The 19,751-nt window shown below is 43.6% G+C and overlaps 1 protein-coding gene across 3 annotated transcripts in view; it reads left to right on the forward strand.

Annotated features, from left to right (window-relative positions):
* The first annotated feature begins 5,278 nt into the window (after nt 1-5,278).
* Nucleotides 5,279-19,751, forward strand: part of ATG7 (autophagy related 7) — a 43,275-nt gene continuing 28,802 nt past the window's right edge. For all 3 annotated transcript variants that reach the window (XM_078872439.1, XM_078872436.1, XM_078872438.1), the window contains exons 1-12: nt 5,279-5,519; nt 7,380-7,573; nt 8,099-8,153; nt 8,582-8,699; nt 9,068-9,145; nt 11,076-11,192; nt 13,593-13,739; nt 15,364-15,452; nt 16,434-16,555; nt 17,817-17,907; nt 18,258-18,402; nt 19,570-19,728. In XM_078872439.1, the coding sequence (XP_078728565.1) occupies nt 7,420-7,573; nt 8,099-8,153; nt 8,582-8,699; nt 9,068-9,145; nt 11,076-11,192; nt 13,593-13,739; nt 15,364-15,452; nt 16,434-16,555; nt 17,817-17,907; nt 18,258-18,402; nt 19,570-19,728 (1,275 nt within the window). In that variant the 5' untranslated portion in view covers nt 5,279-5,519; nt 7,380-7,419. The remainder of the gene's footprint in view (nt 5,520-7,379; nt 7,574-8,098; nt 8,154-8,581; nt 8,700-9,067; nt 9,146-11,075; nt 11,193-13,592; nt 13,740-15,363; nt 15,453-16,433; nt 16,556-17,816; nt 17,908-18,257; nt 18,403-19,569; nt 19,729-19,751) is intronic.

Here is a 19,751-nt window from a genome sequence, read left to right on the forward strand (position 1 = left end):
AAGTGTGTTTGTGAACCCATCTGTGAAAAAAATCCCAAGTCATATCTCCACGAGTGCAATGTAAGGATATGTTCCTTCTAGCAGAACTGTGCTTATAAATATGTATTTATATCCAGGCTCTACAACAGTATATATGTCCTATCGACTTTTCAAACTGTAAATTCCGTCACCTGTATAGGCCTACCCTGTACATGTGTACAGTTAAAAATCACATCCACATGGATTTCTTTAACCATGAAATCATCAGTAGCATGTCATCACATCTTAAGCTGTATTACATGCTTCCAGGTGTTTCATAAAAATGTGTAGGTTTTTGTTCACCGCAACTAATATAAGAAGGACAAGCATGAGGAATTCTATAAGAGGCATCTCCAACCCATTCAGGCGGTGTCACTCTCCTACAGATAAGCCCATCTCTTCCCATCTGCAAGGTCACAGGCAACGGGGCCTTGAGGCCACGTCAGGCATTGAGGCCACGTGCCGGGTTCCACCGAAGCCGATCCCGACTTTAGCTTAACCGTTACGCGTTTAAAACACGGCAGTAAAAATGCCAGCGGAGATCGGGCTTAAATAAATCAAACTCAAACCCCAGTAATTCTTCTTGTGCGTTGAGACAGATGCACAACCACAGTGGGGCGGGTTTAATGACAAATTTATATTAACGCGATCTAACCAAAAAACAATACCTATATTATGGAATGGGAAGTTCAACTCCAACGCTTTCTGTAAATGATGAGAACAGCCATAATCAAAACGGTGGGGAAAAACATTGTAGGCTTTTTTTAGCACATTTTCGCCAATGCGTGTTGTATTTCTACAGTGGGAAAACCTCCTCGAGATGCCAAGGGTAGATTTCTTAATTTATATATTAACATGTGTGCGCCAAAATCACATGGCAGCTTGTTTGACCAAACTTCTACCACACCTTACGCATACCAATTTCTGCTCACAATTCACTGGGGGACAATGTGCTCTGCTGCTGTGGGTTATCTTACATTTATTTGCATCAGTAAAACCTCGCTTATATTTATGAGATCCACGTCATAAGTTAAAGTAAGACGGTTCATCCAAGAGAGTTCTATACATGTGGTTATAGTGACATTGCTGCATCACAACAGACGTGTGATGGCATCATACACGGTGTTGGCAGAAGGTCCATATATTCCCGTCTTATGCTAATCCGATGGACGAAGACGGAAAGGATTCTAGGGAATTCACACCTTCCACATAAGAGTAATTTTAAATCCGCCACCATATAGATTTTTACAAAGATGAGTTTTTTGTCATCGTACGAGAGGCAGTTCTGGCTGTGTTGCACGTGTGCAGTTAAATATAACGACATGTCCAGTTTCTTTATGTGAAGACCACCACAGAGACAGAATTTTTGAAATACCATGCAAGACCTGACCCCTGTATTTTTTATATGGTTCTTAGGGACTGCCAGAGTCTTCTGAAAGCCCGGTTGTTTTCACTGCAGCCCCAAGAGCTGAAAAACAGCAATGCACGACACAGTTAAACGTAGTTTTTCTTTTAGCTAACACATTCACTGCTAAAACATTTCACGCAAAATTAAAGCCCCGTTTGAGGGATTCAAAGGTCGATATTTAATTATTAGCATTGCATCCTCGTGAGAGGAAATTATTGATTAGGGAATTATACACATATTAGTTCATAAAGCATGTCTTTTCCAGGCAAACGTTTTCAAAAGATATAATTAACTTGATATGATTTTTTTTAATTTTTATCTACCATCCAACACTAACTACTGGCAAAAAGGTGTATTATTCCGCAAAAAGACAAATTGTTTACGACTTGATTCAACTTCTTATATTTAAAGACGCACCCATCAGGAGCTGCTCACTTTAAAGATTACATTTTTTTTTTATTACAAAGAACAACAATTTATGAACTAAATACTCTGAGGCGAAGGTCCTATCATTTACTGATATAATTTACCGATTTCGTATTATTTCGATTTGACCATCATAAGATGTGTATTTTTTCGTTCAAAACCGCTGGAAACCGAAATATTTCAAACACAATAAAAGATAGAACAATGGTTCTGCATTTCATTGTATTTGCTGTTTAACGCTCGATCAAACGAAACAAAACGCAATTTTATATTGTAAATGGTTTCTCAATGACACACGCAAACATGATTATGGGACACTTAAAATTGAGATTTGGGAGCCTGAACATAAAAAATCTCGGAATTTTCTGATTTTTCCTGTTGTTTGTGTCCTAAAAGCTACCTATGTACCGAATTTCAAAATAAAGTTTTTGTTGGGTTAGATCGCATAAATATTTAGATAGATTGCATAAATATTTACCCCAAAAAAACTTTATTATAGATGATATTGGTCGCGAAAGCCGACATGTTAAACGTACCACATTAAAATTTTCTACCTTATCGGGGAGTACCCTAGAGTTTTGTGAGACATACATACAGATTAACGTATTTATTTAAATAGATGCTGTATTGCACCAAAAGCATATTTTAGTCAAATGTAATGTCTGTCGCAATTTGATGCACAAACATTGGTTCATGTCTCACGCAATGAACCTGGTAATCTGAGTTCAATTCCCTGGCATGGCTAATATCCGTGGTGAATAAGATATGAAATGATCCTGGGCCCCCCATGGATCAACTGACGCTGAACAGCATGGTCAATTGCCGTATGGACAAATAACCCCCAAGACCGGCATGGCATGGGGATGCCCTCATTCAGCAGTGGATTGACAATGGCCGAAATGTAAATGTAAAAATCCCGATATGAAACCTCTTTAGCCTTTCAGTCCATGTTCACTGATGCTTCCCCTATGCAGAAACATTTTAGCAGATAAGAAGAGTAACCATTCTGAAACGTGCCCTTGTGCACGTTTGGTGTCCTAAGAAGTGCCGGTGTTGTATACCGTCGTATACCAAGCCATTTCGACCACTGGCTGTACATGTACATAGTTTTACCAGTGAAAACGTACTACTATATTTTGCCACTGGTAAAGGAGATGTCTCATAGTGTAAATGCTTACCCCGAGCTCTCAATACTCTGATAGTGCACTGTCTTTGAGTTGTACGCCTTTTGGCGTCATCTGGTCCAACACCAATGGAGACTAGGCTCTAAGAAAAGCTGTCTCGGGTGTGGACCAATCAAATTCAAGGACAGTGCATATCATTATCATCATCAGAGTTGTTTCTTTTTGTTTGCATTTTGACTGCTTGTGTTGTGGTTATTGCAAACATGATGCCTTGTATAAAGGTGTCAGTTTTTGTACCAGTTGAAAGGGTAAAAACCTACTACTATGTACATAGTTATTGTATTACCGGGCAGGTGAAGACATCCAGCTTATCGTCATCCCCCTCGCTGAGGGCCTCTCCAGCTCTCCTCCCGAGGGCTGGGCCACACGCCCTTTTCCCGGGACATCTCACCAGAGCGCTTCGTGGACTCCACTGGCCCCTCGGGGCTCCGAATGTGCAGATCCAACCTGCCCTGCGTCCCCTCCGCCGGGACACAGCACCTGGATCTCCCAGGGCCTCGCATCACTGAGCAAGACAGAGCGATTGTCTGTGGTGTGAAGACATGGAAGTGACTTGTCGTGCAATCTATATCATTTTGTCTAAGGGGCAACCCTGTAGCGAAGGGGAATTGATAAAGGGAGTGGGGACTGCACGCCACGTATTATGCTTTGCTGCATTCACTGATGCATTAGCTAGTTTTACTGTATATCAAACAGAGTATGTTTTCATACAAAATGCTTGCCAACGGGACAAAACTCAGAGAGTCAAGCGGTCAGTATCTGTGACATCAGTGTACGTACACTTTATCCTGCAGATTATCACTATAGTTACATTTTAATTCGACTAAAACGAAGCCACGCAATGGCCCAGATCTAGTGGAGGTCAGTTTAGGGAATTAAAACAATTGACAGCAGCTATAAACGATGCGGTAAGTGGTAAACTTTAGGACCATACAAGCAGCGATTTGAAACCGTAACAAATACTTCATAACGTTTCGGCCACAACGCAAGCAGCCGTTGTGGCCGAAACGTCGTGAGAATTATTTTATTATGTTTTATTTTTATTATTTTATTACTTCCCTTCTACGTGACTTTACCGAAAGAACCAAGAAGATGAATCCCTGCAGTCACGAAAGCTTTACATCGAAATACTTCATATAAAATGCATGTGCATATAAAAACAACAACTTACTTTGGCAGCATGCGCCACCCATGGTCTTCCAACTGCTTTGGCCGTTCCAGGTCCACACCAAATGGGAGGCAAGTGGCCGTGGCTGCTCTTAATAACAGCGGACACTTTTCACGCTCTTGCGTTTCACTTCGTCATTGTTTTGAGAGCAGAGCCTCGAGCACAGCATGGAGATGCCCTCTTGCAACACGAGCTCACAGGGCTATACCAAATAAATGAAACTGAAATAAATGAAAACTGAAACTATAGGTGACACAGCAGCGGACATTGTTATATTCATAATGCTCACTACCACACTTGTTGTAATGTACACAAAATAATGATAACTTTCATCAGTGGTGGTGGTGCTGGTCCATTTGGGGACCTTAAGCAGAAATTATTTTGGAGGGTGGCCCATCCTTTAAATGTATAAACTCCTATTGAGATGATGGAAGAGACAGGGGGTATGAAATTTGAGTTAGATAAGTGAAGACACAAATATGATAGGGATGAGAGAGATTAGCTGGTTAACATACTGTATATTAAATATGTTTTTTTACGTTAAATAGGATTTTAATGTCTGCTTACAATTTGTTCTACACTATTTTTCGCATGCATCTTGGGTCCTTTGAGCTTCTTGGGATCCAACGCTTTGCTTAGTTAGCTTATGTTACATTTTAATGATTACGATTCATTAATTATTTTTGACGATTAATGGTTAAATGTTGTCGTTGCTGATGGCATGATATTCATTACATGACGATAATTCATACATTGATGTGAAGTTATTCACCCAGCAGTCAATCCACTGCTGGGTGAAGGCCTCCTGACGTCGTTTGTTGTTATGTTTGGCTCATGATGAAGACGATTTGAAATGATATTTTATGATGACGACGACGACGATGATGATCACAACGAGACGGATAAATGACAACGCCAAACCCGCACAAACAATCGCTTTTGTCAACTCAACAGAGCAACCAAAAAGCCACCGCACAATCCACACACCACCCCACCACCCCAAAAAAAAGGTCCCCAGCGGCTCATTGCCTCCACCAGGGGCGCTATCGTTGCGGAAACAGCCGCAATTGCCACTCGATCTTTTTTTTATTTGCGAATTCTCGCAAGTTGGTTGTGAGAACGGAGGGTTTTTCCTGCGTGTGCGTGGTGTTTTTTTTGTTACACCCCATCAGATGTCAAGTGACGTTGGTTGTGGTGCCACCATTCGCTTCCGTGATCAGAGACATCAACCCCGTGGTGGTGGGGACACGCGGCGTGCGAAAGGCGCAAGGTGGCAGCAGCAGCAGCAACATCCTCTGATCGGCCATCAAATCGTGTAGGTCCCAGCCCGACAGCGGCGGCCACAGAGGGCAGTGGAAGAGCCTCACTGCCCCTGCTGCTACTGCTGCTGTTGTTACTGCTGCTGCTGATCTGTGCGTGTGCGAAGGGCAGCCACAACACGACTCATCCGCGAATGGAAGTCGCAGCAAAACGTCGAGGAGACGGAGCGACGCTTGGGTGGATTTGGTGAATTATTACATCGTGGGAGGGATCGTGTGAGAGGCGGCAGCGGTGGCTTTCATACAGCAGTGGATTGGCCATGGCTGACGACGACGACGAGGATGATGATTTTATTGAAGTAGAATTCTCGGTGGGCCCTTGGGCACACACAGGAGGAGGTTGGGACCTGCCGGGTCACGTGGTGGTCACGTGGTGGGCGGGGAGGGCATTTACTCGAATCCGCGTGTTGTTGACAGTTGTGTTGAGCTGGTGGTGGTGTTGTTGATGGTTGTTGTGTTGAGCTGGTGGTTGTGTTGAGCTGGTGGTGTTGTTGATGGTTGTGTTGTGTTGAGCTGATGGTTGTGTTGTTGACAGTTGTGTTGAGCTGATGGTTGTGTTGTTGTATTGAGCTGATGGTTGTGTTGCTGATGATTGTGTTGAGCTGGTGGCGGTGTTGAGTTGACGGTTGTGTTGATGGTTGTGTTGTTGAGCTGATGATTGTGTTGTTGTTGAGCTGATGGTTGTGTTGTTGAGCTGATAGTTGTGTTGAGTTGATGGTTGTGTTGTTGTGTTTAGCTGGTGGTGGTGTTGTTGAGTTTACAGTTGTGTTGAGCTGATGGTTGTGTTGTTGTTGATGGTTGTGTTGTGTTGAACTGGTGGTTGTGTTGAGCTGATGGTTGTGTTGTTGATGGTTGTGTTGTGTTGAACTGGTGGTTGTGTTGAGCTGATGGTTGTGTTGAGCTGGTGGTTGTGTTGTTGTTGAGTTGACAGTTGTGTTGAGCTGATAGTTGTGTTGAGCTGATGGTTGTGTTGAGCTGATGGTTGTGTTGAGCTGGTGGTTGTGTTGTTGGGCTAATGGTTTTGTTGTTGAGCTGATGGTTGTGTTGTTGTTGAGCTGGTGGTTGTTGTTGAGCTGATGGTTGTGTTGAGCAGATGGTTGTTGTGGTACTTTTGCTGCAATTCTGTTGAATAGTTTAAGGCTGTTGTTTAGTTGGGTTTATCATCATCGTCGTCAATGATGGTCAATCCACTGCTGGATGAAAACCTCCCCAAATCGCCGCCATCTCTCACGATCCTGAACAATCCACCCAGCACTCGCACACGAACCAACTTCATTGTGCCTATCTTCCTGACCGGACGTCCTCTCGGACGAGTTCCATTTAGAATGGACATGCCTTTAGAGTACGCGGCTGCTGCTCTAAATGCCCACGCGATAAACCACTTCGTTGAGTTGTCATGTGCGAGAGCCAGGTCGCTTCTGAAAGAAAGAGCTACATAGGACAGTGTGGGCCTTACCTGGCAAAAAAAACAATCTCTTTGCTATATACTCTTAGATTTTTTCGGGAAAGTCACGTAGGAAAAAAATATATAATAATAAATGAAAATAACGCACATTTTTTTCATTTATTATTATTTTATTTTATTATTCTATTTTTTTACCTACGTGACTTTACCGAAAAAACCTAAGAGTATGAATCCTTGCAGTCACGAAAGCTTCAAATCTAGAATCTCTTTGCTGCCACTTCTTATTATTTTCGACCGTCATCCATTACGGTGACGTGTCCTGCCAAAGCTGCCCGCTGCATTTTCCCAAGGTGCACTCCAGCAATTGAGACAGACACCCCTTTTGAGTTCCCAACCTGGTTTCAACAAAATTAAATCCGATGTCTGCGTTTGTTGTTTCCCTGTGCGCAAGCTGTTCACGGGACCTCGTCGGAACGCACCTCTCTTGAGCAATGGCGAGCGGAGGAGGAGCGCCAGCACCACTGCAGTTCTGTCCGTTCAGCAGCGCCCTCGACTCGGGCTTTTGGCACACGCTGAGCCAAAAGAAGGTGAACGAGTACAAGCTAGATGAAGCGGCCAAGGAACTCAAGGGCTTCTTCTACAATGGTTCGTACGGTCTGGGCTCCCGTAACGCGTGGTTTTGAGAACGCGAATTGGATGAATGTATTCGGGAACGCATTTTTGTCAAAATTATAATATAACGCGGATGCGAATTGGATATAACGCGGTTGAGTGGACGAAGCTACGTCGCGCGAGTCTGAGTAAGCGGTTGTGCGGGCTGCCCCGGCGTAGCATCACACAAGGCAGTGGGATTACAGCTGGATGCTTCTAAATGCTACCCACGTGCCTCAGCCTTAGTTCAGCCCGCGTACGCATCTCACGTGTTATCGGGGACTTTGCTTTACCCCATGTCATATGTTATTTATTATAACGCGATTCTTCCGTAACGCGGCGTTCTTCAGGATCGCTATTACCGTGTTATAGGAAAAGAGACTGTAAGTGATCAAACCGAATCGGCAATGCAACCGCGCCGACACGATCATCACGTTCTGAAGAGCCGTTGTTTTGATGGCTTGAACCAACGTGCTGGAATTCTCTAAACATTTTCTTGTTCGCTGGTTGTTTTTCCAGGAGACCCTCCCGGCCTTCCTGCTCGCATGATGCTGGAGTTCAACTCTTTTGACCCGTACGGCATTTTGTTTTGTTTCAAACATATCCTCTTAAGGAAAACACGTACGCATGTGTGACACTGATTCTTTTGGTTTCGGCGATCGGGATATTTTCAAACAAGGTGCGTATTTTGAAATACTTTGCCGGATTAGTTTTTGCGCACTGTGCCAGGTTGGTTTTTATTAGCTTAGTTTGTTTTCCCAACGTCACGGTCCACTCATCCATAACAGTCATTGCCTTTAAGACCAAACTAAAACATTTATTTTCTCCTGTTTAGTTTAATTTCGTTCATTTTTGTTCCTCTGTGTCATCTGCAATTCCATCTCAGTTGTTTGCTGAACGTGACGCATTATACATCTTGGATTGATTGATGGTGTTGATTCGCCCTGAATGGTGTGTTTTTAATACGGGGGTTGTACGGCAATGTTTCTGGCACGCGGGCAGGCAAGCCCCCACGCCTGCCCGCAATTGCCCCATTGCAGGCTTTCTCCACAACACCAACACGCTGGAGACCTTTAAGAAGTGCGACAAGAAAGCGCTTTTGGATCAAGCCGCGCAGAAGGTTTACGCATGAGTTGTTAACACCATTCACTATTCATCCTCCTTTATGGTACACGGATTTGTACACCTTCGTTTACTGCAATACACTTGCTCAGGCTCCGTCAAGCAATAAATAAATGATGCCGCAATTCTGCATGATTGTTATTATTAAAACAACCGTTAACTTTCACAAGTGTGGAGACAAAAAAAAATAGATGCCACGTTTCAGCGATGTTTGTTCACCAGGTCTGCCCACTATTTTTTTCCCAAGTCATTGGTTCTTGCTTGTAAAATAAAAAAGTTGCTCTAAAAGCCCACCTGGGGGTGGTGAGCAAACAGAGTGGTGAAAGGGTCCTTGAGAGTGGACCTTTCCTTTTGTTTTTGTTGCAGATCTGGGAGGCCGTGACGTCTGGAGCAGCACTGCAGGACCCCACCCTCCTCAACCAGTTTGTTCTGCTCACGTTCGCCGTGAGTGTGGCCATAGAGATTTCTCTGTCCGTGCGTCCTTATAAACGTTGTGTGGAGTGGCTGTGGATGGGGAGCGGTGGCGTAGTGGTTAACGGACTGCGCTACAAAACCGGTCGACCTGTGTTCCATTCCTGCTCACAACCAATAAGAGTGGCGAATATTAGAATTGGTCCTGGGCCTCCCGTACGATGACTCGGTCTGAAATGAGTACCTGGTGCGGTGTGTAAACATGAGCACTGGGGAGACGGAGATGGTGGGACATGGTGTTGCCCACTCACCCCCTCACGTGCTTTGCCGACCATCATAGGTGCTCGCTAGCAGCATCTACCCCAGCAGTCTGTTAAAGGCTACAGAGGCGATCTTTGTCCTTGTGGAGTGGTTACACACTGATTCGTGCCCTGCTCAACCATCCAAGTATCCGAGGTTCAGTTCCCAGCTATGATGCACAACGTCAGTGGCAAGTGGTGATCTAAACCAGCCTCAAATGAGTACCTGGCAGAGGTCGCAATCGGGTACGCGATACCCGTACCCTACCCGATACCCGGCTACCCGTTTGCGACCCTGGTGCGGCCGGGTACGGGTACGGGTAGGCCGTGAGTCACTGGTGAGTCACCGTTTGTCACTCATTTCCCAACGTCTTGTCTCTTCTCACAATGAAAGTTCCTAGAATCAACCCACCCGCGCCTGCAACATGGCTTCATCCCAGAGGTCGCAATCAGGTACCCGATACCCGTACCCTACCCGATACCCGGCTACCCGTACCCGGCCGGGTATCGGATACGGATACGGGTACCCGTTTGCGACCCTGGTGCGGCCGGGTACGGTAAGGAATCAAAACCCGTTTGCGACCTCTGGTACCTGGTGCACCGTTTGAAGATCAGCACTGAGGAGACAAAGGAGGCCCGACATGGGTGTAGTCACACCACTCCCTCCATCTGTCATGCTGGTTTAATAGGTGTTGGCCAATAGTACCTAACCCAACAGTCTATAATGCTTAAAGGTGTATTATTGTGTTTTTGTGTGAGTGGTGGTGGTTCCTGGAATACTGAGGTTGATATGATTCTCAGTCATGGCTCGTCAGATCTTAACCTGTCCAGCACCTCAAATAGTTTGATGTCGGCTTAAATGAATACCTGTTGCAGTATGTAAACATCAGCGCCAGAGAGGCAAAGGTCATGGTGCTGGCCACACCACCCGGTCGTGCGTAAAAGCAGCTTGTGATGCACTGTGTTTAAGTTTATTTTATTTGTTACACGGATGTGCCTGTTTAGCCAGTTGCCCGGCTATTTTACAACGGAGATCCGTGGCACGTGAACACAGAATCAACAATACAAAGACTAAAAACACATCAACATTGCAGAAAGCGAGTAAAGGGTCCGTAGGGAATATCACACAACTAACAAACGAGGTATAAATTATAACTGGTTAGAGAACTGCACTACGAACGCAGCAACATTCATTACATGTTCAGTCTCGTCCCGTCCCCATGACAATACTAAGCAACAATTCTATATAGGGCAGTATGAATTTATTTTTCCTTTGTTTTGTGTGTGCATGTGTGGGTATCTTTGTGTTTTGTGTTTAAGTGAGAAGAAAAATTCACAGCTGCTCTTACGGCCTTCCGACCTCCCGTTTACTGAAGCGGGCAGATGTTTTGGAAAATAAACTATAATCACTACGTCGGCGACGTGGGCGAGTTGTAAAAACCGGGGATAGTTTTTTGTTTCCATTGCAGTGCAGCGAGCTGTGAAAATCGTACACATCCTATGTTTACGTTTGAGGGGGATACCAAACTGGTGTGAACATGTGAAATACAATCCTGTTCTCTGCCCTGCTGCATATTCTATGTTGTGTGTCGTTCATTTTTTTCCCTGTCTCCACCGATATTCTTGTAACAAGTTCAAATTATCTCCCCGCGTCTGTTTTCCAGGACCTGAAGAAGTACCATTTCTACTACTGGTTCGCGTTCCCGGCTTTGTGCTTCCCTGATGGTATCGCTCTTCTGAAGCCTTCGCTCCCCCTTGGCGAGAGATGCTCTACTGCCCAGGTGCCTCTTAGCATTAGCGATGTGACTGTTTTTCACGAACATTTTGGTTCTTTACTCTTTGGTTCTTTCGGTAAAGTCACGTAGGTATAAAATAAAATACATCACTACGTTTCGGGCGCAACAGAAGTGTCCGTCATTAGGTGGGAAAGCATGGTCTGCTGCTGAGGCAGACTGTTTTTAAAGGTTTTTAATGGGTGTAGCCCAAGGGTCATAAAGAAGTGGCCGGGGCTAGTGATGTTAATGTGAGAAATTAGCATGTAAATGTACGATAGGAGAGCGGCCTCCTCGACGAGGGCACGGAAGTGGCTATGTTAATGTGAGGGATTAGCATGATGTTAATGCGAGAAATTAGCATGGAACTGTACGCTAAGAGAGCGGCCTCTACGAGGGAGTGCAACCCAACGGGTGCAATCCAAAGCGCATGTGAGTATGAGAGTGCAATCCAAAGGACATGTGAGCATGACAGATCTAAGAGAGAGGCATAGAGAGAGAGAGACACAGAGAGTCGAAAAAATGTTGGTTATTGCCACAAGCTGACAGGCAGTGCTCTCTGCAAGCAATGATTTACTTTAAATAACTGACAGCACAATTGATATTATACAGTTGTTTTCAAAGTTCAGCCAATTGGCAACACAAACATGACTCCAATTTGACCAGATTTTTTTATTCAGGAAGTAGGAAAAATAGCTTTGGTTATTCGAATCAAATTCTAATCATTTATAATACTATTTAATTCCCTATGACAGTAGCGTTGACTCTAAAAAAATATTTTTTAGGAGGAACCTCGATTAGGATATTGGGTAATTAACAATTAATCAGTGTCCGACATTGTGGGGTGGACATCAGAGTGCCCAGAGATAAACCCACGCATCTGAGGGATTAGTGCTAAACACTCGACACTGCTCTCTCCTGGCTACTATGTAGCCCCCATGCGTACAAAACACATGGATAGCCCTGATGTATCACTCATCCAACTACTAATTGGGCTCAGCTCTGCTTACCTTCTGATATATGATGAAATTGGGCCATTCAGGATGATTTGGTTGTATAAGTTGAGTGTCGTGTTTCCAGAACATAATTCTCTATTTCTAACAGCCACGACTGCCATTATGTCCTCTTATTTACACATTAGCTTATTTGCCCGTCCTAGGACGTAAGCTGTAATATTGTAGAAAAAATTGAGCAGAGTATAATTGTATCTTGTGTAAATTTGATGGCAGTAAATCTGCCACAAAATAAGTCATAAAACACTCCACTGCAGTTCACTGTAGCACTGTATTAATTCCAGTGATTCTTGCACAAAATGAAGTCATAAAACACCTCGCTTCATGTCACTGTAGCACTGTATATAACATGACCTTCAATTTGTTCAAATTCACTGCTCTTCTGCTTTCGGTTGCTGGGGTTGAAATAAATTATAAATCGATGCAATATCTGGAAAATCGCTGAGAAATGTCTATTTTACCATAATGTAGAAGCATAAATGAGACTTACCTTTTGTCTCAAGTGCTGAAGAAATAAATAAAGACACCAAATCCACTTTGTTGCTGCGTAGCATTATTTATTAGATTCACTTTCAATAAAGAAATGTCAAACTTAAAGCGAATGTGCGAAAAAAAAATATTTCCGCTCGACCTTTCACGTCGGTATAAAAATCTACCCTCTCATGAATATTAATGACGGGGGGGTGTGGCATGTGGAGTGACGTCACACGAGGGACAAACAAACATACATTCTTGGCTCATTATATTAGCAATTGTTAGAACTGCCGTTATGTGGACGGAATGCAATATGTGAATATGATTTTTTTTTTACAAATCATTTGTTGAACCCTACGTACATTAATATATATATAAATTATAGGACGCACACATTTGTATTCTGTTTGTGAGTCAGCATGTTTTTTGGAAGGATGTACTGTTTTTTTTATTTTTCTATCCAATGTGTCTACCAATAACCAAATCATGCAAATTGCACCCAATCCCATTATAGCTCAGAAGCTAAGCAGGGCTAAGGCCTGGATAGTGCTTGGATGAGTGATCATCATGCACAGTACAGAATGTCAACGGACTTGCATGGTTACATGGAGTGACCAGTAGAAAGTGGTGCAGAACAGCACATTGTTGTACTGTAGATCTATTACCCCTACATCAATGCTCCTAGTCTTCAACATCTCGCACCAACCAGCATGGTAAAGCATGGTTAAATAAATTCCCCGTGACCTACACGGCGAGAGTTTACACACGTCCAGCAGTCGATGAATAAAGTGCTGTCTGTAATTTATCGAAATGCTTTTGAACGGGACAAATAGCACGTATATTTGCACAAAAAAGTTAAACGGAAAGCCATTAGTGAATTTGCGATGAAGTCTCACGTGAGTGTTGTGGTTTGGGATTAAAGGTCCAGGCTCTGCTGACCTCCTATGATGGACTTTGCGCCAAAGAAAGTGTGACTGCTCTGCCATGCTTCCTCGTGGGCTTCTCTGGGGATGACGTCTGCGTTGCCCCATTACGCGACTGGGACACCTTCTGGCTGCAGCAGAACAAGGTTTGAATGATAATAAGTAATATTTTTTTAAACTTTTTTTAAAACACGCTTTAATGAAATGTACCGTACTAGTAATGGAAGAAGTCCACGACTCCAGGAAGTAGGCCCGAAGCTTGCCACAACGTCAGGGGCCCTGGCCAATTACAGCCAACGTCAGTTGAGCGTGGACAATTAGACCCAAGCCGAAACATAAGATATACAAAAAATTGCTTAAAAATATTTAATATTTTATTTTGAATGATAGAATATAGTATTGTCATCAGTATGACATAAGTATACCAAGTTTGCAGTCGACACCACATTGGGAAGTGAGTTAAAATTGAGTTACAAGATTTGAGGATACAACAGACAGAGTGAGTTTATCAAAAGCGTGTAAAATAATTTTTTAAATATATGTTTTAGATTTTTATGATAGAATATAGCCTTGTCATCGGCATGACATAAGTATACCAAGTTTGCAGTCGATAGAACATTGGGAAGTGGGTTAAAATTGAGTTACAAAATTTTTTGAGGATACGACAACAGACAGAGTGAGTTAAATAAAAGCGTGTAAAAAAGGGCTTTAGCCTAACCGGCGTCAATACAGGTGTTAAGACATTCAAACACTAGACGCCAATTGCAAGGCATCATGTCTGCAATAACCACACGTACTTGTGGTTAGAAAAACACGAACAAATATGCTTTTGTAATGTGCGCACCGCCCTTGAAACTGATTAGCCTGTGGCACAGAGAGCCTCTTTTATGGCTTTGTCTCACTCCTGCTGTTGACCAAAGGCCACCAAAAGCCAAGTAGTACAAGGACAGTGCAAACACCAAAGCATTAATAGCTCAGGTTAAGCAGTTATAGTATGGGACCATTTTGCCAATATCAACATATTGAATGATACGAAAAAAAGGCTTCAGCTTTCTATATCTGGATACTGGCAAACGGGTCCCATAGCTAGGGCAAGGTTTATTTAAGCCATATGGCCACTTCTCAGGAGTCACATTTATTTTTGTTGTCATCAACATTCAACCGTTCGTGCACAATGTAATGCTAACTGCTGCAGTTGTTTTGTATGTGTGTACGTTGAATTTCTTTCGCACCGTACGTAGCCCACTGTGCTCATGGGAGGTGTGAGAAATATGATTGTTTTGTTGGATATATGATTATTTCTTAAAAATTTGGATCTGAAAATCCCTAAAAAAGTTATTCTGGATATCCAGATATCTGTAAACGAGAGAAATTAACAAGAGGTTTTTTTTTGGCTGTCACCTGATGAAGCTAGTTGTAATTACTGGCGAAACGTCGTACTCAGATTGTTAATGTTGTGGCTTGGTGTGCTGTACTAGTGACGAATTGGCATGTTGTGTTCACGTGACAACCCTTACTAGTTGGCTGTGTCGGGTGGTGGCGGGTTTTAACGACACATATATACGTGATCTAACCCAAAAAAAACCTCTGTTATGGATGATATTGGTCGCGAAAGGCTACGTGTTAAGCTGAGAGAAATTGATGTTATCAACTTCTCAAATAGTAAAAAATGTACACTATTTTCCATTATGGAATTTCACTTCCAGTATTTTATCAATATTGCTGTATGTAAGTAATGTTAAGATTGTGTATTTTGAAAACTGTTTGCAGGCAATGGTGGCTGTGTACGATCCGTGCACGCTTCAGCAGCACCCTGGATGGCCACTCAGGAATCTCCTCATTCTTCTGGCACACAACTGGTATGAGGCAAACGTGAACAGCAATGCATTGTTATTATTATAGTGTAAACATACGTTGGGAATATGACTGCGTAGAGTTTTGCGGTTGTGCAGCATAGCTCTCCGATATGTTTTCGAGTTGCACCGAGCGTTGTTCGGCATGATGTCCGACGTTTCACTCCATGTGCTGGGAGCTTCAGGAACTGGAGTTGTCAGCTGTCGGGAATGCCATACTTCCTTAATAATAACTGTTGGCCTTTGCCGTGCCATTGCACAGCAATTGGTGGTACACGCAGAAACAACAACCTCCTAGTGTTTGTTGATACTCTCCATTCAACGTTTTACCACCACACCCCACCCCTCGACCCCTGCCAGCACATTTATTCCAGATCAATTTTTGTCTCATCTTTACCATCATATTTTTTATGTTTGTAGTTTTTTTTTCCTCCATACAATTTTTCCCCCCATAGCCCAAATACACTTTGAGCATATCATTTGCACACAAAATAAGTTCCCAAAGTTGCATGTAATTTGTATAACTTGTAAATAATTTATTTTCATGCACAATTCAACGAATGTGACTTCAGCCTTAGAATACACTGCAATCAATGAGTCTGTCCATCATCACATGCCTAGCTGATACCATTGACCAATGAGATGCTCACCAGTTTTTGGTAGTGCTGTCATTACCCTGGGTCCAGGTACCTTTCTGTGGATTTCCTTGTCACTTTGTCACTGCTGGAGGCTCATCTGCCTATGAAAGTTGTACTACACTAGATATCCAATAACCTTAAGACTACGCTTCTGTAGCCATTACTTTAATTTGACTTCTGCTCATAATGTTGCCTCACCCAAATAACAAGGATTGATGGAACATACCTCGGAGGGTTGGTATAGATTTGTAGCAGCTGCAGCAACTTGCAGGAGAAAATTTTAAAACAAAGTGTCATGAATTGCATTGGTCATGATGACTGATTGACCTTGACCTTTGCCTCTGAGCAGGGGGCCCTCTTTGGAGTCTCTGGAAGTGCTGTGCTTTAGGGACCGAATAACCCAAGGTGTCCGAGACATCACTCACAGCATCGTCCTCACCATTAAGATGACTTCAATTGCAGATATTCCAGGTATGTACAATGCTTTTATACAATTAAAGTTGGAGTTTTCTTTATATATATTCAAAATGCCGCCACATCTCGGTGCACTCTACAGAAACATCGGGCATATTTATTTTATAGAGAGTGATGGTCATGCCATGGACAGAGGGAAAAAGGAAGGTCTTCAGCCTGGGCTTAAATATAGAGTCAGGGAGTAAACAGCACAGGTGACTGGGGGAAGAGGATTCCATGCTATGGGGACAGCAGTGGGGGAATGAGAGAATTCCCATTGAGAGAAATGTCGACCAGGGACTTGGCCAGAGAATCTTGGTTCCTGGATCGAATAGTGCATAGTGGAGATGAGTACAGTGAGAACAGAGGGCACCGATATCCAGATTGCCTAATTTCTGAGTCATGCTCCCCTTCATTGAAAGTTCAGTACTCTATGTCCTAAATGTGTACAACTACCAGGAATTTACATTGTGAGAGAGCATGATTGTGAGAGTATGTGCATGCCGCGTTGGCGAGATGTTATGTCCCTCGCCTGATATGTAGGAGGTAATGGGTTCAAAGTCCCGACCCTGATGCCTGTATATTTGGAGTGTGCGTTTTCTCCCCGTGGTCGCGTGGATTTTTTTCCAGGTCCTCCGGATTTTCCCTCCACATTTAGGAAGATGTTCGTAGAGTATTTGGCTGTTATAAATTTCCACGCAATAAGCCACTTCTTTGAGCTATTATTTGTGGCCAGGTCACTTCTGAAAAAAGAGCTATACAGTTCACTGATCTTCACTTGTTAAAATGTAAATAATTAGGTATTTACCGAAGAAGGCCAGTCGGCCAAAACGTCGAAATGTTCATTTTTTCTCAGTAACAGTGAAGGACTCCTGATGCTATTTAAACCTTTAACCCGTAAAATCGTGTACACACTTACAGAAATGCCAACTTTGATGCCTTCGCTGCAACACTCAAGTAGACATCAGATCCTTTTAAAGTTTATGCTTCATTGGAACCTCATTTGCCAGTAAAAAAAAATATGATAATTGTTTTTTTACCCTTGTTTTTTTTTGCATTATGGCTGCAGGTATTGTGGTCTATGCAAACATGACTCCTTGTAAAAAAAAGGTGTCAGTTTTGTTGCCAGATAGAAGGGTAAAAAAACAATTATTAAGTTTATGCTTGTAAAATACACACAAATATAAGGTTTTTTGTGGACAGAAGGCTGTTGTATGGGCTGGTGAGTGACAATGGAAATCGAGTATGACATCTTGTATTTTTAATGATTTGGGATCAGGTGGTCCAAAGTGTGTTGGCTGGGAGAAAAACCAGAAGGGAGTTCTTGCCCCGAGGATGGTGAACTTGAGCGACTCCATGGACCCAAAGAGGTACAGAACCTCTTCTGCCTTATTTCGTCAAGACTCCACCTTATTCATGCAAATCATTCTATTCAACTTAACTTCTGAACTGACACAATAATAACGTGTATGTAGTTAATCGCTTGTACGCTGCGTGACAGCTACATTTGTTTGGCCTCGTCAAGTGGTGGAGGGCCTTTACAACACAAATTCTACTAAAGCATTGCGGCCCCACAAATCTATCGCGTGTCACCACTGATATCTCTGGGCTGTTCATTTCATGACGCCGTCGCATTCCAGAGCCACAATTCCTCGCCACGCAAAGCCACCGCTGTACCGGGGGTTTGGCGTCGGGTAACGTTATAACACGCGCGTTCCAGGCTGGCAGAGTCGTCGGTTGACCTGAACCTCAAGCTGATGCGGTGGCGGCTGGTGCCCTCGTTGGACCTGGAGGCCGTGTCCACTGCCCGCTGCCTGCTGCTGGGAGCGGGAACCCTGGGCTGCAACGTGGCCAGGACCCTGCTGGTACCGTAGCCCCCAGACCCACGCTGCCACCCGCTCCCTCGTGCAGCACGATGCTCGCGTGCATCGTGCGCGCCGCTCACCGAGTCTTGTTACTGAATATTGTGTGATTCATAATTGTCTTCTTTTGGGTTGGATCACGTGTGCGTATGTTGATGTTCACTGCATTGCAGTCGTTTTTTTATTTTCCATTTATTCTTCGGTGTATTCCATTAGCGAACCATGCTCATGTCCGTGTTTAACTATAACCCTCCGCCACCCGATTGGGCCAATCAAATCAAGTTGTCACGTCATGGGCAAATGTGCCACTTGATTTAGTTTATCAGCAAAACCGAAATGTGGAAAAGCATACACGATATTACCCAAAATAATTAATTACGAATCATAATATTGGTCACGAAAGCCTTTGTATTAATTTCTGATTTTTTCGTTTAAAAATATGAATTTAATTTTTCTCTTCCAAGTATTATTACATCCGCACCAAATAACTCGATTGAACGACGCACATGTGGTTCACGCTGTTGGTGTACAATGCGGAGGTTGTTTTTATTATTCGAACCAATGGGGCGGGAGGGGTGGGGGTTTGTTGCGAGGAATTTAAGGATTCTCCCACACCCACAGCGATTCCATGGATTGCCAATTATTTGAGGTCATGATTGGATTCAAGGATTAATAATTTTTATATTTTGTTTGTATTGTGTCGTTTGTGTTATTCGTCTCATTCGTACTTTTAGTCTCGGACAGGCAACCTGCCTTGTACATCTATTCCCTCGTTTGTGTTGTCATTATTTGTACTGCCCATCCCGTTGGTACGGTCTGTGTTGCTTATACAGTTCCAGTTACATTAACTGTCTAGTTTGCATTGTCTGTCTCGTTTGTAATGCATTGCAGTCTCTTTAAAATGTTCCATTTATTCTTCGATGTATTACATTAGCAACATCAACATATAATCTACACGAATCCTAAATAATCGGTTCTTACACACGCGATTCAATGTATGCAGCGTGATTGAATGAATCAATTTCACCAATTGAATCGCATCCATTCCGTTACATGCCCTTGTTGTTACCCCATGACCTGGGTCTGTTCCCCACATCCATGGCGCCGGTTGGTCACCACTCTCCCCCCCCTCTGACCACCGCACGCATGTGCCTGGCCGTTGCCGTGCAGGGCTGGGGCGTGCGTCACATCACCTTCGTGGACAACGCCCGGGTGTCGTACTCCAACCCCGTGCGGCAGACGCTCTACGAGTTTGAGGACTGCCTCGGCGGCGGGAGGCCCAAGGCGCAGGCTGCGGCTGAGCGACTGCGCCGAATCTTCCCAGGCGTCGTGCGTGATGACCCCCGCCGCCA

The sequence above is a fragment of the Lampetra fluviatilis genome, chromosome 34, assembly GCF_964198595.1.
Source record: "Lampetra fluviatilis chromosome 34, kcLamFluv1.1, whole genome shotgun sequence".
In the NCBI taxonomy this organism is placed as follows: domain Eukaryota; kingdom Metazoa; phylum Chordata; class Hyperoartia; order Petromyzontiformes; family Petromyzontidae; genus Lampetra; species Lampetra fluviatilis.